Source organism: Microtus pennsylvanicus, chromosome 14, assembly GCF_037038515.1.
Source record: "Microtus pennsylvanicus isolate mMicPen1 chromosome 14, mMicPen1.hap1, whole genome shotgun sequence".
NCBI classification, from domain to species: Eukaryota; Metazoa; Chordata; class Mammalia; order Rodentia; family Cricetidae; genus Microtus; species Microtus pennsylvanicus.
This window is the reverse complement of record NC_134592.1, coordinates 39,375,914-39,399,066: the sequence shown is the minus strand read 5'-3', so window position 1 is coordinate 39,399,066 and position 23,153 is coordinate 39,375,914. Positions and strand designations below refer to the sequence as shown.

Below are 23,153 nucleotides of genomic sequence, written 5' to 3'. Positions count from 1 at the left end.
GCTGAGCCATCTCTCCAGCCCCTCTGGTAGTCTTGTCATGCCCAGCTGAACATGTTTTATTTGACGCCCCCTGACCACTGGCCCTTAGAATATTTCTGCCCCTTCTCCTGTAATGCTTCCCGAGCCTTGGGTTATTATCAGAATAGTACATTAATAGTACATTTCTTTTAGGGGGTTTAATACTTGTTTTTTCAAAGGAGACAGATCTAAACCAAATTTAAGTTACAGAAATCATAAAATAATTTCTTACTTAATATACCAAGTACTTATTTTATTATTGTGTGTTTTGTATGTGTTTATGCCTGATTATGTGTAGTGGCCAGAGATAATTCAAATGGTGGTCTTAGGTTTGTCCACATTGTTTTTGAGACAGTTTTATTCGCTGGCCGGTGTAGCAGGCTTTCGTTTTTATATTTGTTTTTTTGTTTTGTTCTGTTTTTTGAGTCAGGGTTTCACCGTAGCTTTGGAGCCTGTCTTGGAACTAGCTCTTGTAGACCAGGCTGGCCTCAAACTCAGAGAGATCTGTTTACCTCTGCCTCCTGAGTGCTGGGATTAAAGGTGTGCACCACCACCATCCAGCTGCAGGCTTTCTTTTGGGCTACCAACCAGATGCCAAATCATGACACAGAGACTCATTAGTTATGAATGTTCAGCCTTATCTTAGGCTTGTCCCACTAGTTCTTATAATTTAATCTAACCTGTTTCTCTTCATCTACATTTTTCCTCAGGGCTTTTACCTTTCTTTCATTATGTCTTATTCCATGTCTGTCTGCCAGGCAGGCCCAGGGTGTCTCCCTCTCTTTCTCCATCATTATCTCATTCTCCCCTGAGCCTACCTAGATTCCTCTTCCTGCTTCTTCTCACTGCCTGCAAACTCTGACTATCCCTCTATTGCCTAGCCACTGACCTTTTAGCTTTTTATTCGATCAATCAGGTGCCTTAGGTAGGCAAAACAACACACCTTTCCATTGTTACACAAATGCAGCATAAACAAATGTAACACTCTTTACATGTTAAACAACTAGATCACAAACAAATGTAACACATCTTTGCCTAATTAAAGTAATACTCCACAACAGGCTTAGAATAGTCAAGTAGGCCAGGCCTGCCAGCCAGTGAGCCCTCAGCATCCTCTTTCTCTCTAACATGGTGGTTGTTTGTGTTACCATACCTGAATTTTTTTTTTTTAACATTGGTTTTTACGGATTGACCTCAGGTCTTCATGTTTGCTAGGCAGGCCCTTTACAGATCTGACCTCTCTTATTCTCGCTAGCCCTACTTTTTTTTTTTAGTTTTATATAAGTGTAAAATCAGACTTTATAGTATATTGAAATATAAGAAACATTGCTGGGACTAGTTTGAAATGAAAACATACTATTTCGTAACAAATACTAACTGTGTAACAAAAAAATTATCCTTTAGTAATACTGAAATAAATTGTGAGCTAAGCTCAGTGCTATATGAAGAGTTGGGGTGTTAAATGGACAGAGTATGCAACATAGGATCTTAATGCCACTTACTAATAATGTGTGCTGGAATAGAGGCTGCAAAGTGACCCTTCATGTTGTTTACTGTCATTTCTTTTCGAAACTCTTTTGCAACATGTAGGCATCAGGAAAAGCTGGCGCTAGAAGGAGAGGAGTATTTGCAGAGCAAGGAGGCCCTGCGGCTGATGCTCGCGGATCTGAAGAAGCAGCAGGAAGCAGGCCTCGCTCTACAACCTGGCTTGCCAGAGAAGCAAGCTCAGTTAAAGATTTGTAAGAAATTCCTCCAGAAAGCCCAAGATTTGACCTCCTTGCTAGAGGAGCTAAAAGCTCAGGGCAATTACCTCTTGGAGTGCACTAAAAATCCTAGCTTCAGCGAGGAGCCGTGGCTGGAAATAAAACAGCTGCATGAAAGCCTTCTTCAGCAGCTCCAGGTGAGATGGGCAGAGAAAATCCCCGTGCCTGTGGCCATCACCACACAGGATTCTTATACTGAGCTAGTGCTTAGATGTTGTTCTTCTGCTGAATCCAATGCTTTCAAGGGGTTTCAGTTTTACCTAAAAATGCTAACACTCATTATCCACCCCCCGACCCACCCATCCATCCATCCATCCATCCATCCATCCATCCATTCATCCATCCTCCCATGCCTTCATTCCCTCATCCACTTGTTCAATTTATCCATCTGTCAATAATGCATCCACTCACCCAACCAACTGCCCCCTATCTACTTACTCATTTATTGTTTATCCATCCATCCATCCATCCATCCATCCACTCACCATCCATGCACCCATCCACTTTCCCATCCACCCATCCATCCACCCATCTATCCACCCATCCACTCACCATCCATCCATCCATCCACCCACCCACCCATCCACCTACCCATCCATCCATCCATCCACCCACCCACCCACCGATCCATCCATCCATCCATCCATCCACCCACCCACCCACCCATCCATCCATCCATCCATCCACCCATCCACCCATCCATCTACCCACCCATTCATCCAGCCTACTAATTCATATCAGTTGTCTTGTTCCTCCTTTGGGTCTTTCCACATGATCTGCAGTAAAGTGAATTGAAATAGGTGCTAGGGAGATGGCTCAGAGGTTAAGAGCATTGGCTGGTTGCTCTTCCAGATCCACCACGTGGTGGCTCACAACCATCCTTAATGAGTCTTGGTGTCCTCTTCTGGCCTTCAGGCACACAACACTATACACATAATAAAAAAATCAAAAAAGCAAAGAACTGAAATCAATTGTCACCTGTCATAATGGACTCCATTCTTTCAGATAAACTGTTTTTAATTCTTTAGACATTGAAGCCAGGTTCAGTGAGAGATCCTGATCATCCAGATACCCGGAGCTGGGTGTGGGCTCAGCTGCCTGCTTGGATGGCTGTTCTGTAGGCTACTTCCTGCTTTTGTCTGATTGGGTGTAACCCTCTGACTTCTTTATCCCAGGGAGCTTATCGGAAGATGGCTTTGCTTTTGAGTTGTGATTCCTTTATTCTTAGGAAGGGATCCTGGAGCTAGCTCACTCTCAGATAGTCTCATTGTGAGATACAAATTCTTTGTCTAAAAGTAGCAAATATATAAAACCTTATTCATTATGTTTATGATTTAATGATATAATTTGTAGTCATTGTGGTTTGTATTCTCTTGACAAATTGTCTTTAAGGAGGAAATTAAGGCCGGAAAACACACAAAATGCAAATTTTTATTAAGTAATTTTTAGGTTTTTTTTTTTTAGTGACATACCTTAAGCATTGTCAACTCTGGGTCAGTTATGGGCATATTCTTGTTTAAATGTGAAACCTTATATGTGAATTATAATTTAGATATGTAATATTACATTATATATTATGTGTGAATTATATAATTACTTTTTAAGTGAAAAATCTTAAGTAATTTACTAATTGTCAATGTTTTATTTGTAGGATTCGGTGAGAAAACTAGAGGGTCATGTTCAAGAACACAGTTCATATCAGGTATGCATCACAGACCTCAACACTACACTGGACAATATCTCCAGGGAGTTTGTCCATCTCTGTGATGCATCTGAGGACCACATGAGGGCTGAGGACAGAATGCAGAAATTACAGGTATTGAGCAATGTCCTAACCTAATATCCATTGGGGGGATCAATATTCATGACAACTTGGCTTTTTAGTACCTTTGACTAAAGGTAATTCAGAACCTTTGACCAAGGAAATTCAAGTGTTATTTAGAAAGGTCTAAGTAGTCTGGGGAAATGGGTTGATCTAGTGGGTCAAGTCCATTGGTGAAGCCATTAAACAGTGATTCAGTGGACCCTTAGAGGAGATGATTCTACTTATGACCAGCCTGGAGCTCTCGATTACCTTTATTTCAAAAACAGCATAATTCCAAGGGATTCTGAGAAGCAAAACAATGAAGGCAGCGTAGCATGTCCTTGGGGAAATGTTCGAGTTTGTATTCTCCATCTTGGGTGAATGGGCATCGTGTAATGTTTGCCCTGTCAGTTTTCATTCTGGTGGACTCTATTAAATCTCCCCCTTAGCCGGGTGGTGGTGGCACACTCCTTTAATCCCAGTACTTGGGAGGCAGAGGCAGGTGGATCTCTGAGTTTGAGGTCAGCCTGGTCTACAGAGAGTTTCAGGACAGCCAGGGAGGGAGGGAGGGAGAAAAGGAAGGAAGGAAGGAAGGAAGGAAGGAAGGAAGGAAGGAAGGAAGGAAGGAAGGAAGGAAAAAGGCCTATAGGATACTCCTCCCTTCCTCTCCCTTCCTCTTCCTCGTGAAGCACCCAGCCCCTTCAAGTGGGGATCAGTGCTCTTACCTACATGTGTAAAACACCCTTGTCTTCTCACTGCTTGTACAGCCAGTGCAGCAGCCTGAGTAGTGCCTGGTATAGAATTAGATTTTAATTTTAAAGACTAGCATTAGATTGATATGGGCATCCCGAAGGACTCTTCTATCCTTTCTGATATTTTCCATGGTGCAGGTACACATTCAATGTTTGAGTTTTGAAAAGCCTGAATCTTCCTTTTTTATTTGAGAGACAGTATACAGACGCATGCAGACACATAAGCACCCACACATATCAAATAAATATAGGTACATCACTGGGCATGGTGGCCCATGCCTTTAATCCTAACACGAGAGAGGCAGAAGCAGGCGCATCTCTGTGAGTTCAAGGCCAGCTATGTCGGAAGTTCTAGGTCAGCTGGAACTACATAATGAAACCCTGTCTACCCCCCAAAAACATACATACATAATGCATACATCTTTTATTTAATAGGTGTGGTCATGCCGGTATTCTGGCCCGAAGTGCCAAAAGAGGGAGTTGGTCTTTGGGATTGAAGTTATAGACAGTTGTGAGCAGCCAGTGGGTGCTAGAACTAAACACAGGTCCTTTGGAAGAGCAGGCACTGTTTTTAACCACTGAGCCATCTCTCCAGCACCAGAGCTTGTCTCTTAAATAAAATATATCCAGCAAATGCCTACTGGCCTCCTCCTGTGTTTTACAAACTGTGCCATGAATAGTTTTTCCATTACCTGTGGCACACTCCCTACTTGTTATGAAATCTGTGAGAGAATTTGATGTGGCTTGAAAATTTCCCCAAAGTTTCTTTTTGTTGTTGTTGCTGTTCTACTTTTATTACTTTATAAATAATATCAATCAAAATTTCCACTCCCCCCTCCCACTTCTTTCCCACTCCCCCACTCCCCCTCACCCTCCAGTCCTAAGTGCCCTGTGGGAAGTCCAAGGCCCTCCTCTCTTCATCCAGGCCTAGGAAGGTGTGCATCCAAATAGAATAGGATCCCAAAAAGCCAGTACCTGCAGTAGAGACAAATCCCAGTGCCATTACCATTGGCTTCTCAGTCTGCCCCAATTGTCAGCCACATTCAGAGGGTCCAGTTTGATCCCATGCTCGTTCAGTCTCAGTCCAGCTGGATTTGGTGAGCTCCCATTAGCTCAGGCACACTGTCTCAGTGGGTGGACCAACCCCTTGTGGTCCTGACTTCCCTGCTCATGTTCTCCAACTGGACCATGGGAGCTCTGTCTTTATCTCCATCCTTCACTGGGCAAAGGTTTTATGGTGATACTCAAGATAGTCATCAGTCTGACTATGGGATGAGGCCAGTTCAGACACCCTCTCCTCCACTGCCCAAGGTCCTAGCTGGAATCATCCCTGTGGACTCCTGGGAACCTCTCTAGAGCCAAGCCTCTTGCCAACCCCAAAATGGCTCCCTCAATTAAGATACCTTCTTCCCTGTTCCCATATCCATCCTTCCTCCATCTCAACCAACCCACTCCCCCAAGCTCTCCCCAACCCTCCCTTTCTCCTTCTCTCTCCCCCTCTTCCCTTCTTCCCACTCCCACACCCCACCCCCATTCTCCCAACTTTTGCCTGGCGATCTTGTCTGCTTTCAATTTCCAAGAGGATCTATATATGTTTTTCTTTGGGTTCACCTTATTACTTAGCTTCTCTAGGATCGTGAACTATAGGCTCAATGTCCTTTGTTTATGGCTATTATCCACTGATGAGTGAGTACATATCATAGTCATCTTTTTGGGTCTGGGTTACCTCACTCAGGATAGTGTTTTCTATTTCCATCCATTTGAATGCAAAATCCAAGATGAAGTATTGATTCTTTCTGATAAATACACGCTTTGTGTTAGTGAAGCAGAACGCTTCGGGATTGTCTTCTTGGTCAATACTTTGTGAAAGTCACCAAACTCTGCCGAGAACTGAATGGCAATGCTTTTACAACAGCCTTTCCTCTACTTCTAGGAACTGGAGTGTGGACTCCGTTGCCAAGGTGGCATACTAAAGAAGGCTTCCGCATTAGCAAACTCCATCAAGCAAAATACATCTTCAGCAGGACAGAAGATGATTAAAGACGATATAAAATCACTTAAGTATAAACAAAAGGATTTGGAAAACAGAATTGAATCTGCCAAGCGGGACGCTGAGAATGGTCTCAACAGCATCCTTCAATCCAAAGGCTCGACAGAAAAACATGCGAAGTCTTCTCTGCCGGGTGGAGAGATGCTGGGCACTTGTGATGCGCCCAAGCCCACTCAGGAGTCAGCGGCAGTGGGAGAGTCAGAGGGAAACTGGGAAACAAACAAGGTAAGTGCCGTGATTGAGAGTAAAGAGGTATACCTCTTTCAAAAGAGTCTCGAATCAAGCATTCTGATTTCCTAATTAAGTCCTCAAAGGACGGGCTATTTATGAAGCTCTCTTGTCAAAAGAGCCCTCAGAAAACGGTCCAGATTTCCGTGGTGAAATATTACTGTGCAGTCTGTTCAAATGTCAGTCATCAATTTAGGCTGATTATTCTCACCGATATGTAATCAGATACAGTTTCTTGGGTCAAGAGCACAAAAGCAAATTAGAAAAGGCAAAAGAAAAAAAATGGCGCTGTAGCCATTTCCCCGGCTTTAAAAAAAATATATATCTAAGAGCTCATTTTTCCCCCCCGGTTTGGTCCATTTTGTAAATGAAATCAGAGGATGTTGGAAAGGAAGAGGCGCCTTTCTCTTCTTTTGTTAACTCTACTGCAGTGCCCCTGGAAGTGTTTGCCAGGCCATTAGTGAGAAAAATGCCAGCGCTTAGGCCCCTAAGCTTCCTCAGAGAGAAGGAAGAAGTGTGCTGTAAATGTTATGTGTGCTATACATTTAAAAGGTTTAGTCACTTATTTGCGTTTGTGCGTGTGTGCACATGTGTATGTGTGTCTTGAATACACGTATGTCTATGTGTGTGTAATGTGTGTGTGTTGTGTGCAGGCACATGCTCCCCTGCATGTGCACAGAAGGCCTCTGTACTCTCCATGTTATTCCTTTGATTTTGACGCAGGGACTTTTCCTGAATGGGGGGCTTCCATTCCCTCATCCGGGGTGGAATCCAGCAAGCCCCAGCCATCCTCCCGTCTCTGCCCCTCATGGAACAGGGAGTGAAGGCCTGCACAGCACACCCAGCTTGTGCCATGAGTGCTGGCATTGGAACTCCAGTCCCAAGGATTACACAGCGAGTGCCCTTAACACCGTGGAGAGCAAGTGCAGTCCAAACACATGGTGTTGCTAAGGGGGCTAGCTGCCCAGCCACCTGCAACCTAATGTCTCTATCCCATGATTGCCCTGAAAGCTCGGTTCAATAGAGAACATTGAAAACTGAGAAAAGTCATCATTTGAAAGCGGCTTTGAAGCTTCCATTTAATCTTAATTGATAAGAATTCTCACTGCAAAGAGGGTTTGTTTCGTTGTTTTTCAGAGTAGTTAGGGGAATTTAAGACTTCAGTTTTTGGGTTTCTATTGTTATGGTGAAACACCATGACTGAAAGCAAGTTGGGGAGGAAAGGGTTTATCTGGCTTACGCTTCTACTTGAAGTCCATCACTGAAGGAAGTCAGAACGGGAGCTCAAGCGGGGCAGGACCCTGGACAGCAGCTGGTTCAAAGGCCATGGAGGAGTGCTAAAAACTGGCTTGCTCATCTTTACTTGCTCAGCCTGCTTTCCTATAGAACCCAGGACCACCAGCCTAGGGATGGCTCCACTCACAATGGCTGGGCCCTCCCTCATCAATTGCTAAGTAAGACCATGCCCTACAGCCAAATCTAATAGAGGCATTTTCTCCATTGAGGTTCCCTCCTTTTAGATGCTTCTAGTTTGTGTCAAGATGACATAAAACTAACCAGCACAGACATCAAATAATTTCCCTAAATCTGGATTGCAGAAAACTGGTTTTAATTCTGTAGCAATATGCTTTCTTCTTTTGTAATGTTATACTTTCCTGAACCTGCATTTTATAGTTTTTCTCCTACCAGTGCCAGCCATCTCTTCATCATATGTAAAATGATACCGTGTAAAGTTCAGAGCAATGTCAAGGCTGAATGACAGCCCTGATGATCAGAGAGCAAATCTATTGGTAGAGAGATAAGATCCAGGTGGAATGAAGCACGTGCCACAACTCAGTGTGAATAACCAGGTGGGACTCTCACTAGAATGAACACACAGGGCACATGAAGGAACGGTTTTTCTCATGATAAAGCTGATTGATCCCAAACTGTGGTAATAATACTGGTAGAGCCTAACAGTCCCAGCTATTCCAGTAGGTGACATAGTGAGACCCTATCCCGTAAGATAAAGGCAAATGAAACAAAATGCCTATCATAACAAAAGGAAGCCCTTAATTCATTACACACATTGACTGAGTGCCAGTGAAGTGTCTTGGTGGGCAAAGATGCCTGCCACCAAATCTGATGCCCTGAGCTATTGTCCCAGAACCTACCTGGACTTTAGAAAGTTGTCTTCTGATCTTCACATGTATGCTGTGACATATGCACAATCTCTCACATACAGATATATAGGTAGGTAGATAGACAGAAAGACAGACAGATAGATAGATAATGTAAAGTATTTATTGAGACCCATTTTTGTACTAATTGTTCTGGTAGAATGTGAGATACAGTTTTGCAGCCTTACATCTAACTAACACTAAGCATTTAACGCTCACTTTCCATGCCATTGTGGACTCCTGAGAAACTTTCATCAGATTTTTTTTAGAATTTTTTTTCCTCTGTGAAGTAGCCCTGGCTGTCCTAGAACTCACTTTGTAGACCAGGCTGGCCTCAAACTCAGAGATCTGCCTGCCACTCCCTTCCAAGAGCTGGGATTAAAAGTGTGTGCCACCACTGCCTGGAATTAGGGTTTATATGTGTGTATCTCTATGAGTGTCTGTGCCTGTATCCACGGGTGCCTGTGGAGTTACAGGGGTTTGAGAGCTACCTGATACAGGTTTGGGATCCAAGCTCTGATTGTCACAATAGAGCAGAAAGCACTCCTAACCTCTGAGTCATCTCTTTAACATGGTCCAGCCCCTTAACAGACTATTTTAAATATTCTCCAGAAGAACTCTTTAAAATATTTGCTTGTTTGTTTGTTTGTTTGTTTGTGTGCATGCATGTGCAGCCACAGAGGTCAGAGGAGGGTATTGGAAGAATCTCCTGGAACTGGAACCACAAATGGTTGTGAGCGCTATGTGGGTGCTGGGAATCGAGTCTGAGTCCTCTAGAAGAGCAACCAGTGCTCTTAACCACTAAGCCATCTCTCCAGCTCCCAGAAGAGCTTTTTAAAGCTTTTTCCCCTATCTTTTAATTCCATCTACTCCTCCTCCCCATCTTTCCTCTCTCTGTCCGCCCCCCGCCCCCATTTGCCTCTTTCTTTCACAGTGCTGGGTAGTAGATATTTTCCTTTACTAAATAGCACTGACTTGAGTTTTGTTGAAAGCATTGCCATACCTGCCTGGAATTACTAGGATAGCATTTGAATCTATTGCTCAGAGTTTTATTTAGATGAAATACGGTATTTTAGATCGGGACTTGCAGTTGAGTTTGTCTTAGTATTGGTGTGATTAAGGCAGGCTTAGAGACAAAAAGGAAGTGGGAAGGGTTTGGATGGTATCTAAGCATGATGCCTATCTTTATGAATGTGTGATGTCTAAGCATTGTTAGACGTGTGCAGACAGAACTGCCCCCTTCCCACCCTCCTGTACAGGTCAAGTGGATTAACAAGAGGTCGTAAAAAGTGAGGGTTGTCTAATCTCTTAGGACTATATGTGTTGTCAAAAGGAAATGGTAGTGAATAAGCAAGAAATTCATGCTTTTCCAATTTATCCTGAATTTCTTTCCATGCCCTTCCTTTTCCACCAGTTATTGATAGCAACCAAAACAGGCTCAATGAAACTTTCCTAGCTTTTCATCTAACGTGAACTCATGTCTGCGTCCCTTCTATTAAAGAATGATTAAACAGGCAACAGAGTCAAATGTAGACATGGCCTCCATTCTCATAGGTCTTCCGGCTGCAGATGGGGAGACACACTAATAAGTTAAACCAGCGAGAGTCCAGTTGCAGAAGCTTAGGAAATTACAGAAGTCCAGTTGCAGAAGCTTAGGAAATTACAGAAGCCCTCCTCCCTGTTAGCCTTTAGCAAAGTTGTTGGAGTTGCACAGATGGGGAGGGCCTCTTGCAGGAAGCAACATCTCAACTCAGATGCAGAGGTCAGCTGGAACTAGCAGAGCCTGTGACTGGGTATGGGGAGCCCTGGACAGAGGACTGGGTGGGGAACACTGGGAGGCATGTCAACAGCTTAAGACCTCTGTGGCTGGAGCACAGAGGCCCACAGAGTGACAGTGATGGGAGCTGAGAGATGAACAAAGGAGATATGGGGGGTCTTTAAGTTTCACTAATATAGAAAATTATGTCACTTTAATCTTTGTTTTCTTACTTATTAACTAAGAAATGGCTCAGGCTAGAGAGATGGCTCAGTGGTTAAAAGTGCTGCCTGCACTTCCAAAGGTCCTGAGTTCAATTCCCAGCAACCAAATGGTGGCTCACAACCATCTGTAATGAGATCTGGTGCCCTCTTGGGGAAGAGACCTGGTCAGTCGTCCTCGTCAACTTAGACAGTGAAACCCAGTATGGACGAGTTCAACAGAACCACCATATATGGGCTGCCCGTGCCTGCTTCAGCATTGCCAGGGAATAAAATTTATTTTTCAAAAACTGTATCTATGTTTTCAGTCACGGGGAGCTTTTTGTTCATCATGTATGCTTCATATGTTTAATGATGTAAGATAAAATGTTTTATCATAGTATGTACAATCAAATAAAATCGAGCAGCGGGTGACGAGCAGGGCAGGAGGAAGTGATAGAATTTTCCAGGAGCCAATCAGGGCCCAAGTTGGGTTCCAACCTCCCTGGCATGAGCCAAAGGAATGTTGCCTGTTACGTTTGAAATGTTCGTTTGAGGGACTCTGTTGGCTTTTCTGTCGTGGTTGAAAATGGCTTTGGGGGTCAATGAGCAGCTGGTTTTGGGGGGTGATTTGAAGTGTTATGGCATACAGCGTCTGACCGCTAAGGTCTGACATTATAGATGTTGCCTGTGACACCCTGGTAACAGTGGCCCTTGGGCACCAGCTCATCAGGTAAGAGAGAGTTAGATGCTCTGGATTCTTGGCGGATAGTGGTGGCAGATAAGTCTCTCTGGGGCCTGGTCTCTAGGCCTTTGGTGTAGCCTCTCTCGTGTCCAGGTGTGTTTGTGGGGGTTTCTGAGGAAGTGAGGGGAGGCAGGCACCACCTGCATCAGTGTGGCCTATACCCCTGCGAAGCTGTCCTCTGCATGGGTTTTCACCAGAGCCCAAGTGAACTGGAGTTTCAGAACCAGAGGGAACTCGCAGAATTGTAATTGTTGGTCACATTTCAAGGCAGTGACTTACGCTGTGTTATTTCAAAATAATCCATGCCCTGAGTCCCTGGATTCTCTTACCAATGAGAGCTGGTCAAACCACAGGCAGGTGGTTATTTTATACAAACTTTTAATTTTCGAACTGCTTCAGATTTACAGGACAGTTACAAAGATACAGTGGAGAGTCCCTTATCTCCCTGCATAGTGTCCCCCATTGTTACCATACGACAGCACTGTGCGGAGTGCCAGGTGCTCTCGGTTTGTCTGCGTGCCTTGTTTTGTGAGGTTTGGGTGGTCCTAACCTTGAACAGGCCAGGTAAATGCTCGCTCTTCGGCACTGTCTCCACCCCTGTCTCCTCAGAAAATTATTGTGTTATGTCTGGTACATGCAAGCGCTCAACAACACATACTTCTAGAGATGAGTTAGTGGGTAAAAATTCCCGCTGCAAAGCCCAAGGACCAGAGAGAGAGAAAGCAGGTTGCTCTCTGATGTCCTCACACACACACACATGTGTATACACACACACACACACACACTAAAATAAAAAATAAAAACAGTGAAAAAGGAACTAGTTATTGAAAAAGAAGTGAACACTAATGCCCCATTGATAACCACAAGTTCCTAAAACATTCAAAAAAGATCAAACTACTCATTTATCATGTTTCCTACCTTCTGTCAGTGTTTATTTGTTAAGTTAGTGTGTCGTGGGGGGTATGTGCATACACATACACACAGGCACTCGGGTACACCTGTGGAGGTCAGAGGATAATTTTTGGAAGTCAGTTCCCACCTTCTAGTTTAATCGAGGCCAGATCTCGCTGCCTCTGCTGCTATGGTCTGTGCTACCGACCAGCTGGCCATAAGCTTTGGGTGATTCTCCTGTTTCCAACTCTCATCCTGAGGTGGAATCCCCGGGATTGCAGATACACATTACCACACCACATAGGTTTTGAGGGTTGAGCGTGGGTCTGCGGGATTGCTTGGCTGGTGTGTGTATCCACCGAGTCATTTCATGGCTTGGTGTTCCCACACTTACCTACTTATTTTAACTTCCCGGAGGTAAAAATGAGCGCCTACTGTTTGCAAAATGCTAAGTGTGAGTTTGGCAACTGTTGACTCTCCCATATCTGTTTCATTTCTTTAAGATAGTAAATTATATGTCAGTATATAATGAAGCAACTCTAGATCCCATACTAGCATAACAAAAGTGTTGTATCTTGGGGGAAGGGGTCCCAGTGCAGGTATTATTATATGGGAAAAGTCTTCCTTTGGCAGTACCCAAATACACCTCTTTAAAGCCTTTAATCTGAGTAAACAGAAGCAACTGGAATGGTTTTTAATCAAGAAAGATGAAAGTGGTTCATTTGGAAGGTAGGCTACTCAGCAATTAATCTTTTTATGTTTTTAGAACTCAGCTGTGGAAATGATTTTGTCAAAACAACTTTCCCTCAACGTTCAAGAAAGCATGCAAAACACCCAAGATGAGCGGAAAGTCAACGAGCTGCGAAATCAACCTTTAGAATTGGACATTATGTTAAGAAATGAACAATTAAAAGGGATGGAGGTATGGGAACATGAAAAACACTCACAGCGTGATTGCATCCTTTACCCAGCGCGGTACAATATATTTTAATTACCAAAAACTTGCTTGTGTGGAGTGAAAAGTCTTATTTAACCTTTGCCTGATGATCAGTTTGGTAACTATATAATTATGTACTAATCAGTAAGTTGTGTAACGCTAACCGTTTAGGAAGTGGGAGAGTTTAATGAACATTCGACTTCTTTCTGTTCCACAAAGTTCCTGAAGAACTTGAGTGAGAGTTTGGGGACTGTGACTCACCATCGTTCCCTTTCACAGTCCTCTGTGTTCTGACCTGACAGGTTCTGGTTTTCCTGATGTTCAGTACATTGGGGCCTCCTCCTCAGCTTGGCACCTGTACTTATCAACAGTAACAGTGTATTTTTAGCCACCAAACCTGAAAATCCTGCATGGCTTTGTTTTGAAAAGTGGAACTCTCAGTCAGTGGTTTTCAACCAGGGATCAGCCATGATCAGCTAGTGATGACCCATTTTTCTACCAGTTTTCAGGCAGTCACGACCCCTTTGGGAGTCAAGCAACCCTTTCCCAGGGGTCACCTAAGACCATCGGCATATCCGATATTGATATTATGACTTTTAACAGTAGCAACATTACGATTATGAAGTAGCAATGAAATAATTGTATGGTTTGGGGGGGTCCCCACAACTTGAGGAACTGTATTAAAGCGTCTCAGCATTAGGAAGGTTGAGGACCACAGCTCTTGATGATCTCTGCGTTTCCGACAGCTCTACCGAAAAGTAAACATGAATCTAGACCAGGAAAACGGGAATAGATGGAAATAACAAAACAAGTCTTCCTTTATAAATCACAGGGCTTTCAAGGCAATAGGGTCTCCTAAGAGACAATAAATGCTGACCCGGTGTTCTACATCCTAACATGATTCTTGTAGAGCAGAGGCCATGTGAGCAAGTTAAATAACTCCCCTGTGGGCTAGGGTTTGCTGTCTGAGTGAAGGAGGGCTGGAAGGAGAATGAATGAGTGTGTGCCTACGTGCTGATTTGTATGGCTTCCCATAGGAATTATATGCCCACTTGGAAGCCAGAAAAGAAGCCGTTGACCTTCTGGATCAATCTCAACATCTCAGCGAAACAGAAGGAAGAGCTCTGGTTCTGCCCACTGCCAAATCTCCAGCGTATCACGTGGACAGTCTACTTCAGGCTCTTCTCACTTTGAAGAAAACTAGAGAAAGCCAGTACGGCCTCCTGAATGGTTTTCAAGACCAGCTAGTTGCAGCTGAATCCTCACTGAACACCTTCTTGGCAGAAGCAGAAAGTCTCAAAGCGTAAGTGTAAGAATCCGGGACTGGGGTTCTTCGCTCCGTTGCAGGCCCAGTTTGTGCTGTGGAAGGATGCCGTGATTTTCAGATCGTGCACGGAAACGGATCCCATGGGCACACTGGTTTAGTCTGCTTGGGTTGCTCTAACAATGTCACAGACTCGGTGGCTTAGGAGCAGCAATCATTACTCTTTCGAAGTTGGGAAGTCTAAGGTCTAAGAGGCTGGCAAACCTCACGTCTGGTGAACCTTCCATCTAGTTCAGGGACGTTCCTCACCTCCCAAAGAGCCCACCTCTTAATACCATATGTGGTCACTTAGCTTTCAACGTAAAACATTTGTATCTGGGGCCCTGTTTCAGAAAAGCAAATAAGGTTCCTGAAAGATGGCTGTTGGTAAAGGCACTTGCCACCAAGCCCGAGAACCTGAGTCTGACACTCAGGACCTAGGTGGAAGGAGAGAACTGTTGCCCACACAAGTGTCCCATACCCTACAAGTAAATGTTTTTAAAAAGCAAACAAGCCCCAGCAAACAACAGCAATAAAATAAGAATTTGTTTGGGCTGAGCATAGACATTCAAACCATGGCAGATGATATTTATTTTATTTTATTTTTTTTATTTTTTTGGTTTTTCGAGACAGGGTTTCTCTGTGGCTTTGGAGCCTGTCCTGGAACTAGCTCTGTAGACCAGGCTGGTCTCGAACTCACAGAGATCCGCCTGCCTCTGCCTCCCGAGTGCTGGGATTAAAGGCGTGCGCCACCACCGCCCGGCTTGGCAGATGATATTTAAGAAAACTTTATTGGATTCATGCTCTGTGTGTTGTTTGTGTGTGTTACTAAGTACTGTTTTACACATTAGTTATTAATAGTGTAAATATCTCATGTATATGTGTAAGTTCTATGGAATTCAGTAGTCTTTAAAAATAATGTATTCTGCCCTGTGGGGTAGGGAGAAACACATATGTCGTTGCCTAGTATCAATATAATTGGTTTATGTTATCACATATTGAAAGTTATATATTTTAATTATTTAATATAAATGTATACATTCTGGGGATCAGCAAGATGGCTCAGAACATAAAGGCAGTTGCTGCCAAACCTGGTGATCTGAGTTCAATTCTCTAAACCTACTTAAAGGTGGAAGGGGAAAGAAATGACTCCACAAAGTTGTCCTCTGGCCTCTGCATGCATTCCGTGACACGAGTCATCTCCCCACCATCATACAATAATAATGACAAATATATATTCCCTTTGGCCTTGAAAATAATAGATGGTAGACATATAGGTATAACACATAAGTTAAGATATATAATCTTAACGTGCAAAACATTTATCATAAAGGTTTTATGCTTATATCTAAATGGATTTTATTTTTTAACATTATCCCTTAAAATAATTAAAATGATTGGCTATTCTTGGTGGAAGGGAAGGGTGGTAACAAGGAATTTGGATGTCGCAGTGATTGCTCTGTCTTAGGCTAAGCTTAGGTGAAGGCCGTTCCATTTACAGAGCATTTTCTATGCCTTGCTCTCTCTCCACCTCACTCCTTTCCCATTATTTCTTCATTTTTATTCTTTTTCTAGCGGCTCACTAAACAGTACAACCTATCTGGGCGAAATCAAGAAGTTCCTGGGATCCGTAGAAAAAGAAAAAGTCTCTCTGAGTAAGCTTCGCACGGAATGGGACCACTTATCCAGCCTTCTGAGCCCCGAGGATCAAAAGCTGGTGGAGAGCCAAATGAAGCAACTTGAACATGGGTGGGAGCTTGTGGAGCAGCTGGCTCACCGGAAATGTTTTCAGCAAGCCACAGAACACAGTGAACTCACCTACCTCCTAAAGAAGGCCGAGGACATCGGGATTTCTCTACACGAGCAACAACAGCGCCTACAGCTAAGTCTGAATTCTCCAGAACAACAGGAGGAGAGCCTGGGTATGGTTGTCCCGGCCGCTGAGATCCAGGCAATCAAATATGAATTTTCTGGTTTAAAACGGCAAGCGGAGCTTCAGATGAAGAGACTTTGGGGAGAAAGGGAAAAGGAAACTCTGGAAGGCACACTAAATAATTTAAATAAGGAACTGGAGGCACTGGAGCCATTAAACCGAGAGGCAGAGAATCGGATTAAGAAGTGGGACCTACAGAACAGGGTAAAAGAGACCCTCTTATGGGTCAAGAACATGGTGGCCGAGCTCACTGCCCCCATCTCCCTCCTCCCCGATGACATCCTTGCTCAGATCAGAAAGTGCAAGTTGATTCATGATGGCATTCTGGGTAAGCAGCAGGCAGTGGACGTGCTGGTGGAAGAGGCCAGAGGCCTCACTCCCGGCCTCGCAGCATGTGAGAGCGATGCTTTAAATACCCTGCTGGAGGATTTACAGAATCAGTACCAAACACTGCTTTTAAAGTCAACTCAGCGGTCACAGCAACTAGAATTGAAGTTGGAAGAAAGAAGCAAATTGTTTGCAGTAATCGGAAAGGCTCAACTGGCGCTTGAACAAGGTGAGACCCTGATGGTTCCCACGCGGGAGAAAGCCTCCACGGAGGCTGAGCTGGAGCGTCAAGGGGCCGTCTTGAAGGCGTCCCAGCAGCAACTGAGAGACATGGAGAGTGTGATCTCAGCACATCTTCAGGAACTCACAAACGCCTACAAGGATGCAGATGTGTTTGAGAGATTATTTCTGGATGATCAGTTAAAAAACCTCAAAACGAGGACTAGCCAAACACAAAGACTCATCCAGAATAGATGTAACGAAATGGAACGCAAGATCAGGTCTCAGCAAGAGTTCCGCGAAAAAGCGGCTGTGCTTCAGAGAGAGGCTGAGAGCCTCCAGCTCGGCGAGCTTCTCCCGCTTCATCAAGAGCCACACCAGGATGCTAAAGCCCAGCTCTGCCATCTTAAAGACCAGCTGGCTGCTCTTCGAGGCGACATCTCACAAGTGCTGACATCCGAAGAAGTGTTTGACTCAGAAGGTCTAGCCTGGGATGGCTCGCTGCTCGAGCAGTTACAGACCCAAGTGCTTGAAAAGGAAAAGGAACTGGAAGAAAAAATTAAGCAGCTAGATGTATTTTTAATAGCACGCGACAAGTACCAGGCCTTACTAAGTAAGATAAGGGCTTTGGATTTGCAGATTAAGAAAAGGGCCAAATCACTGCCCAAAGCCCCTAATATGTCAGCAGAAAACACGCTGCTCAACGCACAAATTTTGATTCAGAAAATTGAGAAAGCCAAATGCTTGCGTGATGAGTTGATGAAGAAACTAAGCAAAAGTGAGGCTTTTGACGACTCGTTCAAAGAGAGCGAGATGCTGCAACTAAAGCTAAACGCAGAAGACAATGCTAGGCTTCAAGAGGATCTCCAGAACATGATGCCAGAATCGCAACCAAAAGCAATGGACGAAAAGGCCCTCCAGGACAAACTAGAAAACTCCCTGCATGTTTTCAAGCAAATAAAGTCTCGGCTACAGCAGCCTCTATGTGTAAATTTGGGGACTCAACATATTCAAAATGAGAAGGAGACCTGGGAAGCATTTGGTGAGCAAGTTCAGGCTGAAGTGTGTGGTATCAGAGCCATGAGGGTTGCTGAGGAACAAAGAGAAGAAAACACCTCCGGAACCAGTGACGTGGAGGCAAAATTACAGGACCTTGAAGGTCTGTACGTGGAGCTGAGCAGAAACATTGATTTGCGCACGGTAAGTTGTCTTTGAACTGAGGCGTTTGAGGCTGGTAGTTGTTTTGCTCCTGGTTAGTACAGGCTATCCTACAGGAGAATTCTCTGCGAAAGACCAGCTGCTTTCTTAAGGCCGTGAGCCGCTCTGCGATGTTGACTCGTTCTTCAGCATCAAACCTCAGTGCCTCATAAATCAGAGAGAAGATGATGAAGCTGCTATCTATGTTTCCCTCCTAAGCCCCATCGAATTCACAACAAGTATTTTTGTGTAGCGATAGTAACCCAATAGGGAGTAGAAGTATAGAAGGAAGGGCACCAGATGGTAACTAAAGCTTATTTAGAACTTACATTGTGCTGGGGGTTGAGGGTGGAGGCTGCTGTTGTTAGCCTTGTTTAATGGTTTAGTTCATTGGCAGAATGCTTGTCCAGCCTGCACAAGGCTCCTGGGTTCAGTTCCCAGCACTGAAAGAAATAAAATAAGAAAGAATAAAAATTTGGGTCTCAGAAGCACAGACCTCTTTCTGGGGGTCTTAGAGCAGTGGCAGCATCAGAATTGAGAGTGAGATTTGTCTACGTCTACAGTAGGCACCCTAAAATTTAAGGCCCACTGGCCAAATCCTGCCCATAGTGCTTGATTTGAAACTAAACTTTTATTAGGGCATGGCCATGCATGCCTGTTATTTATGTAACGACTGTGGCTGCCTTCTTGCTGCAGCAGCAAGGTTGAGTAGCTGTCGGGGCACTCGCTGAGTTTTGCTGCAGAACAACTCTAACGGCCTCCCTGTCTCCCTCTGGTAATTGGGAAATACGTTAGGAAGGACTCCAGTGTAGCGGCAGTGGGGAGCTGGTGCCCTGCAAGCTTTTGTCTAGCTCATCATCTTCGGTCTGTAGAATGGGGAAAGTCGCGTTTTTAGCATTAGCTAGGGGTGTAAATTCCGCAGAGGTGTAAAGTGACGTGGCAAATCCTCGTGTGCTATTTAAACAGTTTTGTAAGAAATGCTGAGTAATTCTAATACTCCTTTTGCTTTTAATAGTTTTGAGAAACACTCTGCATAACTTGCCCCACCCATGAGTAATTTGATTAGAGCTGGACAAGAAGACATCTTTAAATTCACTTGCTGTTTTCACAAGACTGGGGTGTAGGGACATTCAGTGATGTACCTGGACTGAAGTTGGTGGCAGATAATGCTGCTCATTTGAAACGCAAGAAGTCTGGCTTTGGGGCTGTTTCCATTTGTTCATAGATACTAAGGCTATATATATTATATACAATGCTGTATTTAATTCATAGCCTGGTGCAAGAAACTCAGAGTCAGAATTATTTATCAACTGACAAGATTAATGAGATGTTAAGTTTAAATTAGATTTTTTTTAGAAAATGTGGCTTTTTTTATTTTGAGTTACTCATTTTTAAATATTAATGTTAGACTGCCCCCTGTAAGAACAGGCGTAAGAATGCACCACCTTTGAGAGTAGCAAAAGTCTCCCAAGTTAGAAAACGGCCTGACTGTGTTTAATCTCCAATTCTCCAGAATATCCTGGATGATGCCTATGAAAATGCAACCCAGTACGAGGAGCTGGTCACCAGGGCAGCGGGGATCATCGCGTCCCTGGAAACCACGCTTCTGTGCTACAGACCGGACCTTCACCATCCCAAAGAATCTCTGGAGCCTGCCCGCTGTAAGCAAGAGGAATTGCAGTCCACAGTAGCAGAAATCCGGAACCTCACCGAGACCTTGGGGACGATCTCTAGCCCTGAGGCCAAAGAGCAACTGCTGGGTACTTTACAAGACTTAGTGTCTAAGAACTCCGCCCTGAAGGAGGGGCTGGAGGCCCAGGAAGCTGATGATAGAAGGTAAGTCGCCTGTCTTAAGGGATACTTTCAGGCATCAGAACATCATTTTCTGTATCTTTATAATTAATGTGCACATCAGAGGAAATTTGGGTATAGGAAAGTGTAAAAAGCCACCAAAGAAAACCATGTTAAAAGTTTCATTCTGTTTTAATTCTTGTTTAGTATCTGATACATATAATGGTATGTATAAACTGTGTAACCAGTGTAAAGGGCAGAGGCAAAATGAGCATCTTTATACCCCAAGTGTCCCAGATAAATCTCATTAACTTGAATTCTCCTCTCTTTATTAGGAGATAATAAATGCCCTAAATTTTATATTTGTTTCTTTTTATTGTATTTTTGCTGTGTTTGTGTCCTGTTCTTTTTATTTTCATTCTTTTATTCTGTAACTCCGCATTTTTCAAGCACATCACTTTGACTATAAGGTTTAGTCACCTTCTTGTCCGTAGCTGTTAATTGACATTTCAGTGGTTTGCAGTTTCCTGCATTAAACAACAGTGCTTCTAGGAACATATTGAAGGTGCAGGAGCCTCCCTTGGGTATGTAAGGGTGTGACAGTCCAGGTCAAAGGGACACAATTCCTAGCACTAAATGGCCCCCTAATTTCCAATAAAACAGGTACATACAGATATTCCAGTTGTTCCACCTCCTTGCTAACACTTGACATTAGATGGTCAGAGAGGGGTGGAAGATGGCTTAAAGTGTAAGATTGTTTGCTTTGCAAACATGAGGACCTGAATTCAAATCTCCAGAACCCATGCAAAACATTGGGCATGGCCTCTCATGTACCCTAGTTCTGCAGGGGGAGAGGAGGACAAAGCCAGAGGATTGATGGGCCTTCCTGGCAGCCAGCCAAGCTCCAGGTTCAGTGAGTGACCCTGTTTCAAGAGATAAGATGATAGAACGGGCCACTAGATGGCCTCCTTGGCTTTCACACATGCTCAGAGAGCACTTTCCTCTGTCCACATGTGTGTGCATGCATACAAGCAGAGTGGGAGGCCGGCGGTGAGGTGCTTCAGTCAGTAAAGTGCCTATCATGAAAGCATAAGGTCAGAGTTTGCATTAGCAATACTGATGTAAAGACCGGGTTAACTAATCCAGGATCCTGGGAGCTCATTGACAATATGGCCAAATCCACAAGCATCAGGTTCAGAGAGAGACCATTTCAAAAGATAAGAGAGCAAAGAAGCCACCTCACACTAATGTCCGACCTTCTCATGCCCATGCTATATACTCATACCTGCATGAGTGCACGCATGCATGCACACACACACACACACACACACACACAAAAACACACATACACACACACACACACATGCACACACACACACACAAAAACACACATACACACACACACACACAAACACACATACACACACACACACAAACACACATACATACACACACACACACACACACACACAGGTTTGGTTTTGCCATTGTTTTGAAACTAGCCTTTTGCTTCAAACTTAAGGCAGTCCATTTCCTGAGTATGAGTGCTAGGATTTCAGTTATGAGAGTTATTTTCTTTGCAGAATTTTTTATTTTTTCATGTCTGTGCCCGGCATGTGCCCTACTGCTGAACTACACTCCAGCTCCCGAAAACAGAATTTTAAATTATTCTCAGTGGATAATTTAGGCAGTACCTACTTAGTGTATGTGACTGAATGGTGTTTTTAAAAAATAAATCATAAATATAAATTGTCCCATTTTTTTCTTTTTACTATAACATCAGTTTATTTTCTTCCTCGTAACAAATATTTTATAATAGTAATCACAATCCATATATAAATTTTGTGATGACTTGTTACCTAACCTTGCTTTTTGTTAGATAAATGGTTTTTTTTTCCTGTTTTAATCAATGCTCTTATCTGTAAAAGGCTTTTACTATGTAAATGATTTTATCCTGATTCTGGGAAATTCTTTATAGTTGAGATTAACTCCCTAAAACAAGCAGAATGAACAAAATGAATCCAAATGTAGACAATTTTTTTAAATTTTATTATTTGGTTTTTGACGTTTTTAGTATTATGTACCTTTCTCCCAGAATTCAACCTACTTATGGCTCATTAGTAGTGCATAACTCAATCTCTCAATCTGTCTCCCCCCCCTTCTCTTTCTCTTTCTCTAGCTATCATCTATCTTTCTCCCTCTGTCTAATTTGGTGTTTTGAGAGCAACTGTATCCGCCTATTTAAAGCCGTCTGTAGGTGGCTTGAATAGCAAAAAAGCACCCCCTTCTTTATGTGTTGGGGGTGGATCAATGAGAAATAAAATTGAATATTTTTTTCTAACTGCCTCTTCAGGTGCCTAGAGAATTACAAATGCTATAGAAAAATGAAAGAGGAAATTTGCTCTCGGCTCAGGAAAATGGAGACAGATCTCAGACAGTCCATGTCCCTGTTGCCCAGGTCCTACAAAGAAGCTTTAGCGGGCCTGGATCAGAGCAAGGTGAGTCTGCAGTCTGCATAAAGACCCGGGGAATAACCAGGTGGGGGCAGCAGAGAGCACGGCTCTGCTCTGAGCCACAGAAATCTTCAAACCCCCACAAGAAGAGTCCCAGTGGGAGATGAGGGGATGACGCTGACCCCTCCAGTTGATTAGATCTACAGTGTAGTCCTTCCCTCCCCCATAGCATCCGGCCCGTAGCCCGCCTTTCTGACTCCTCCCTTTCGTGACTTTTTGAGATATGTTGCCATGACAGAACAGTCCCTGCGTCTGTCAAATCTCGACATTTTCTATATTTTTATTTGAGACAGAGTCGCCTGTATCCCAAGTCCCACTTCTACTCCTCACCTACCCTAAGTGTCGGGGTCACTGGTATGCACCTCCATGCCTGGTTTTCCTTTGGTTCTGTTTACGTTTGTAATCATAGCAAGCAAGCACTCTCTGACTTGGAAACATCCCCAGCTTGTGAAACAATTTTGAGGGTTTTTTTTTTGTTTGTTTGTTTGTTTGTTTTTGTTTTGTTTTTTTGAATTTTCGAGACAGGGTTTCTCCAAAGCTTTGGTTCCTGCCCTGGAACTAGCTCTT

General features: G+C 43.7%; 1 protein-coding gene across 9 annotated transcripts in view; it reads left to right on the top strand.

Moving 5' to 3' along the window:
- Syne2 (spectrin repeat containing nuclear envelope protein 2) overlaps positions 1 to 23,153 on the top strand; it is a 297,565-nt gene that overhangs the window by 140,727 nt on the left and 133,685 nt on the right. For all 9 annotated transcript variants that reach the window (XM_075947894.1, XM_075947893.1, XM_075947890.1 and 6 more), the window contains 8 exons: positions 1,609 to 1,918; positions 3,433 to 3,597; positions 6,271 to 6,612; positions 13,133 to 13,288; positions 14,341 to 14,606; positions 16,182 to 18,285; positions 19,796 to 20,118; positions 22,427 to 22,571. In XM_075947894.1, coding sequence (XP_075804009.1) covers positions 1,609 to 1,918; positions 3,433 to 3,597; positions 6,271 to 6,612; positions 13,133 to 13,288; positions 14,341 to 14,606; positions 16,182 to 18,285; positions 19,796 to 20,118; positions 22,427 to 22,571 — 3,811 coding nt within the window. The remainder of the gene's footprint in view (positions 1 to 1,608; positions 1,919 to 3,432; positions 3,598 to 6,270; positions 6,613 to 13,132; positions 13,289 to 14,340; positions 14,607 to 16,181; positions 18,286 to 19,795; positions 20,119 to 22,426; positions 22,572 to 23,153) is intronic.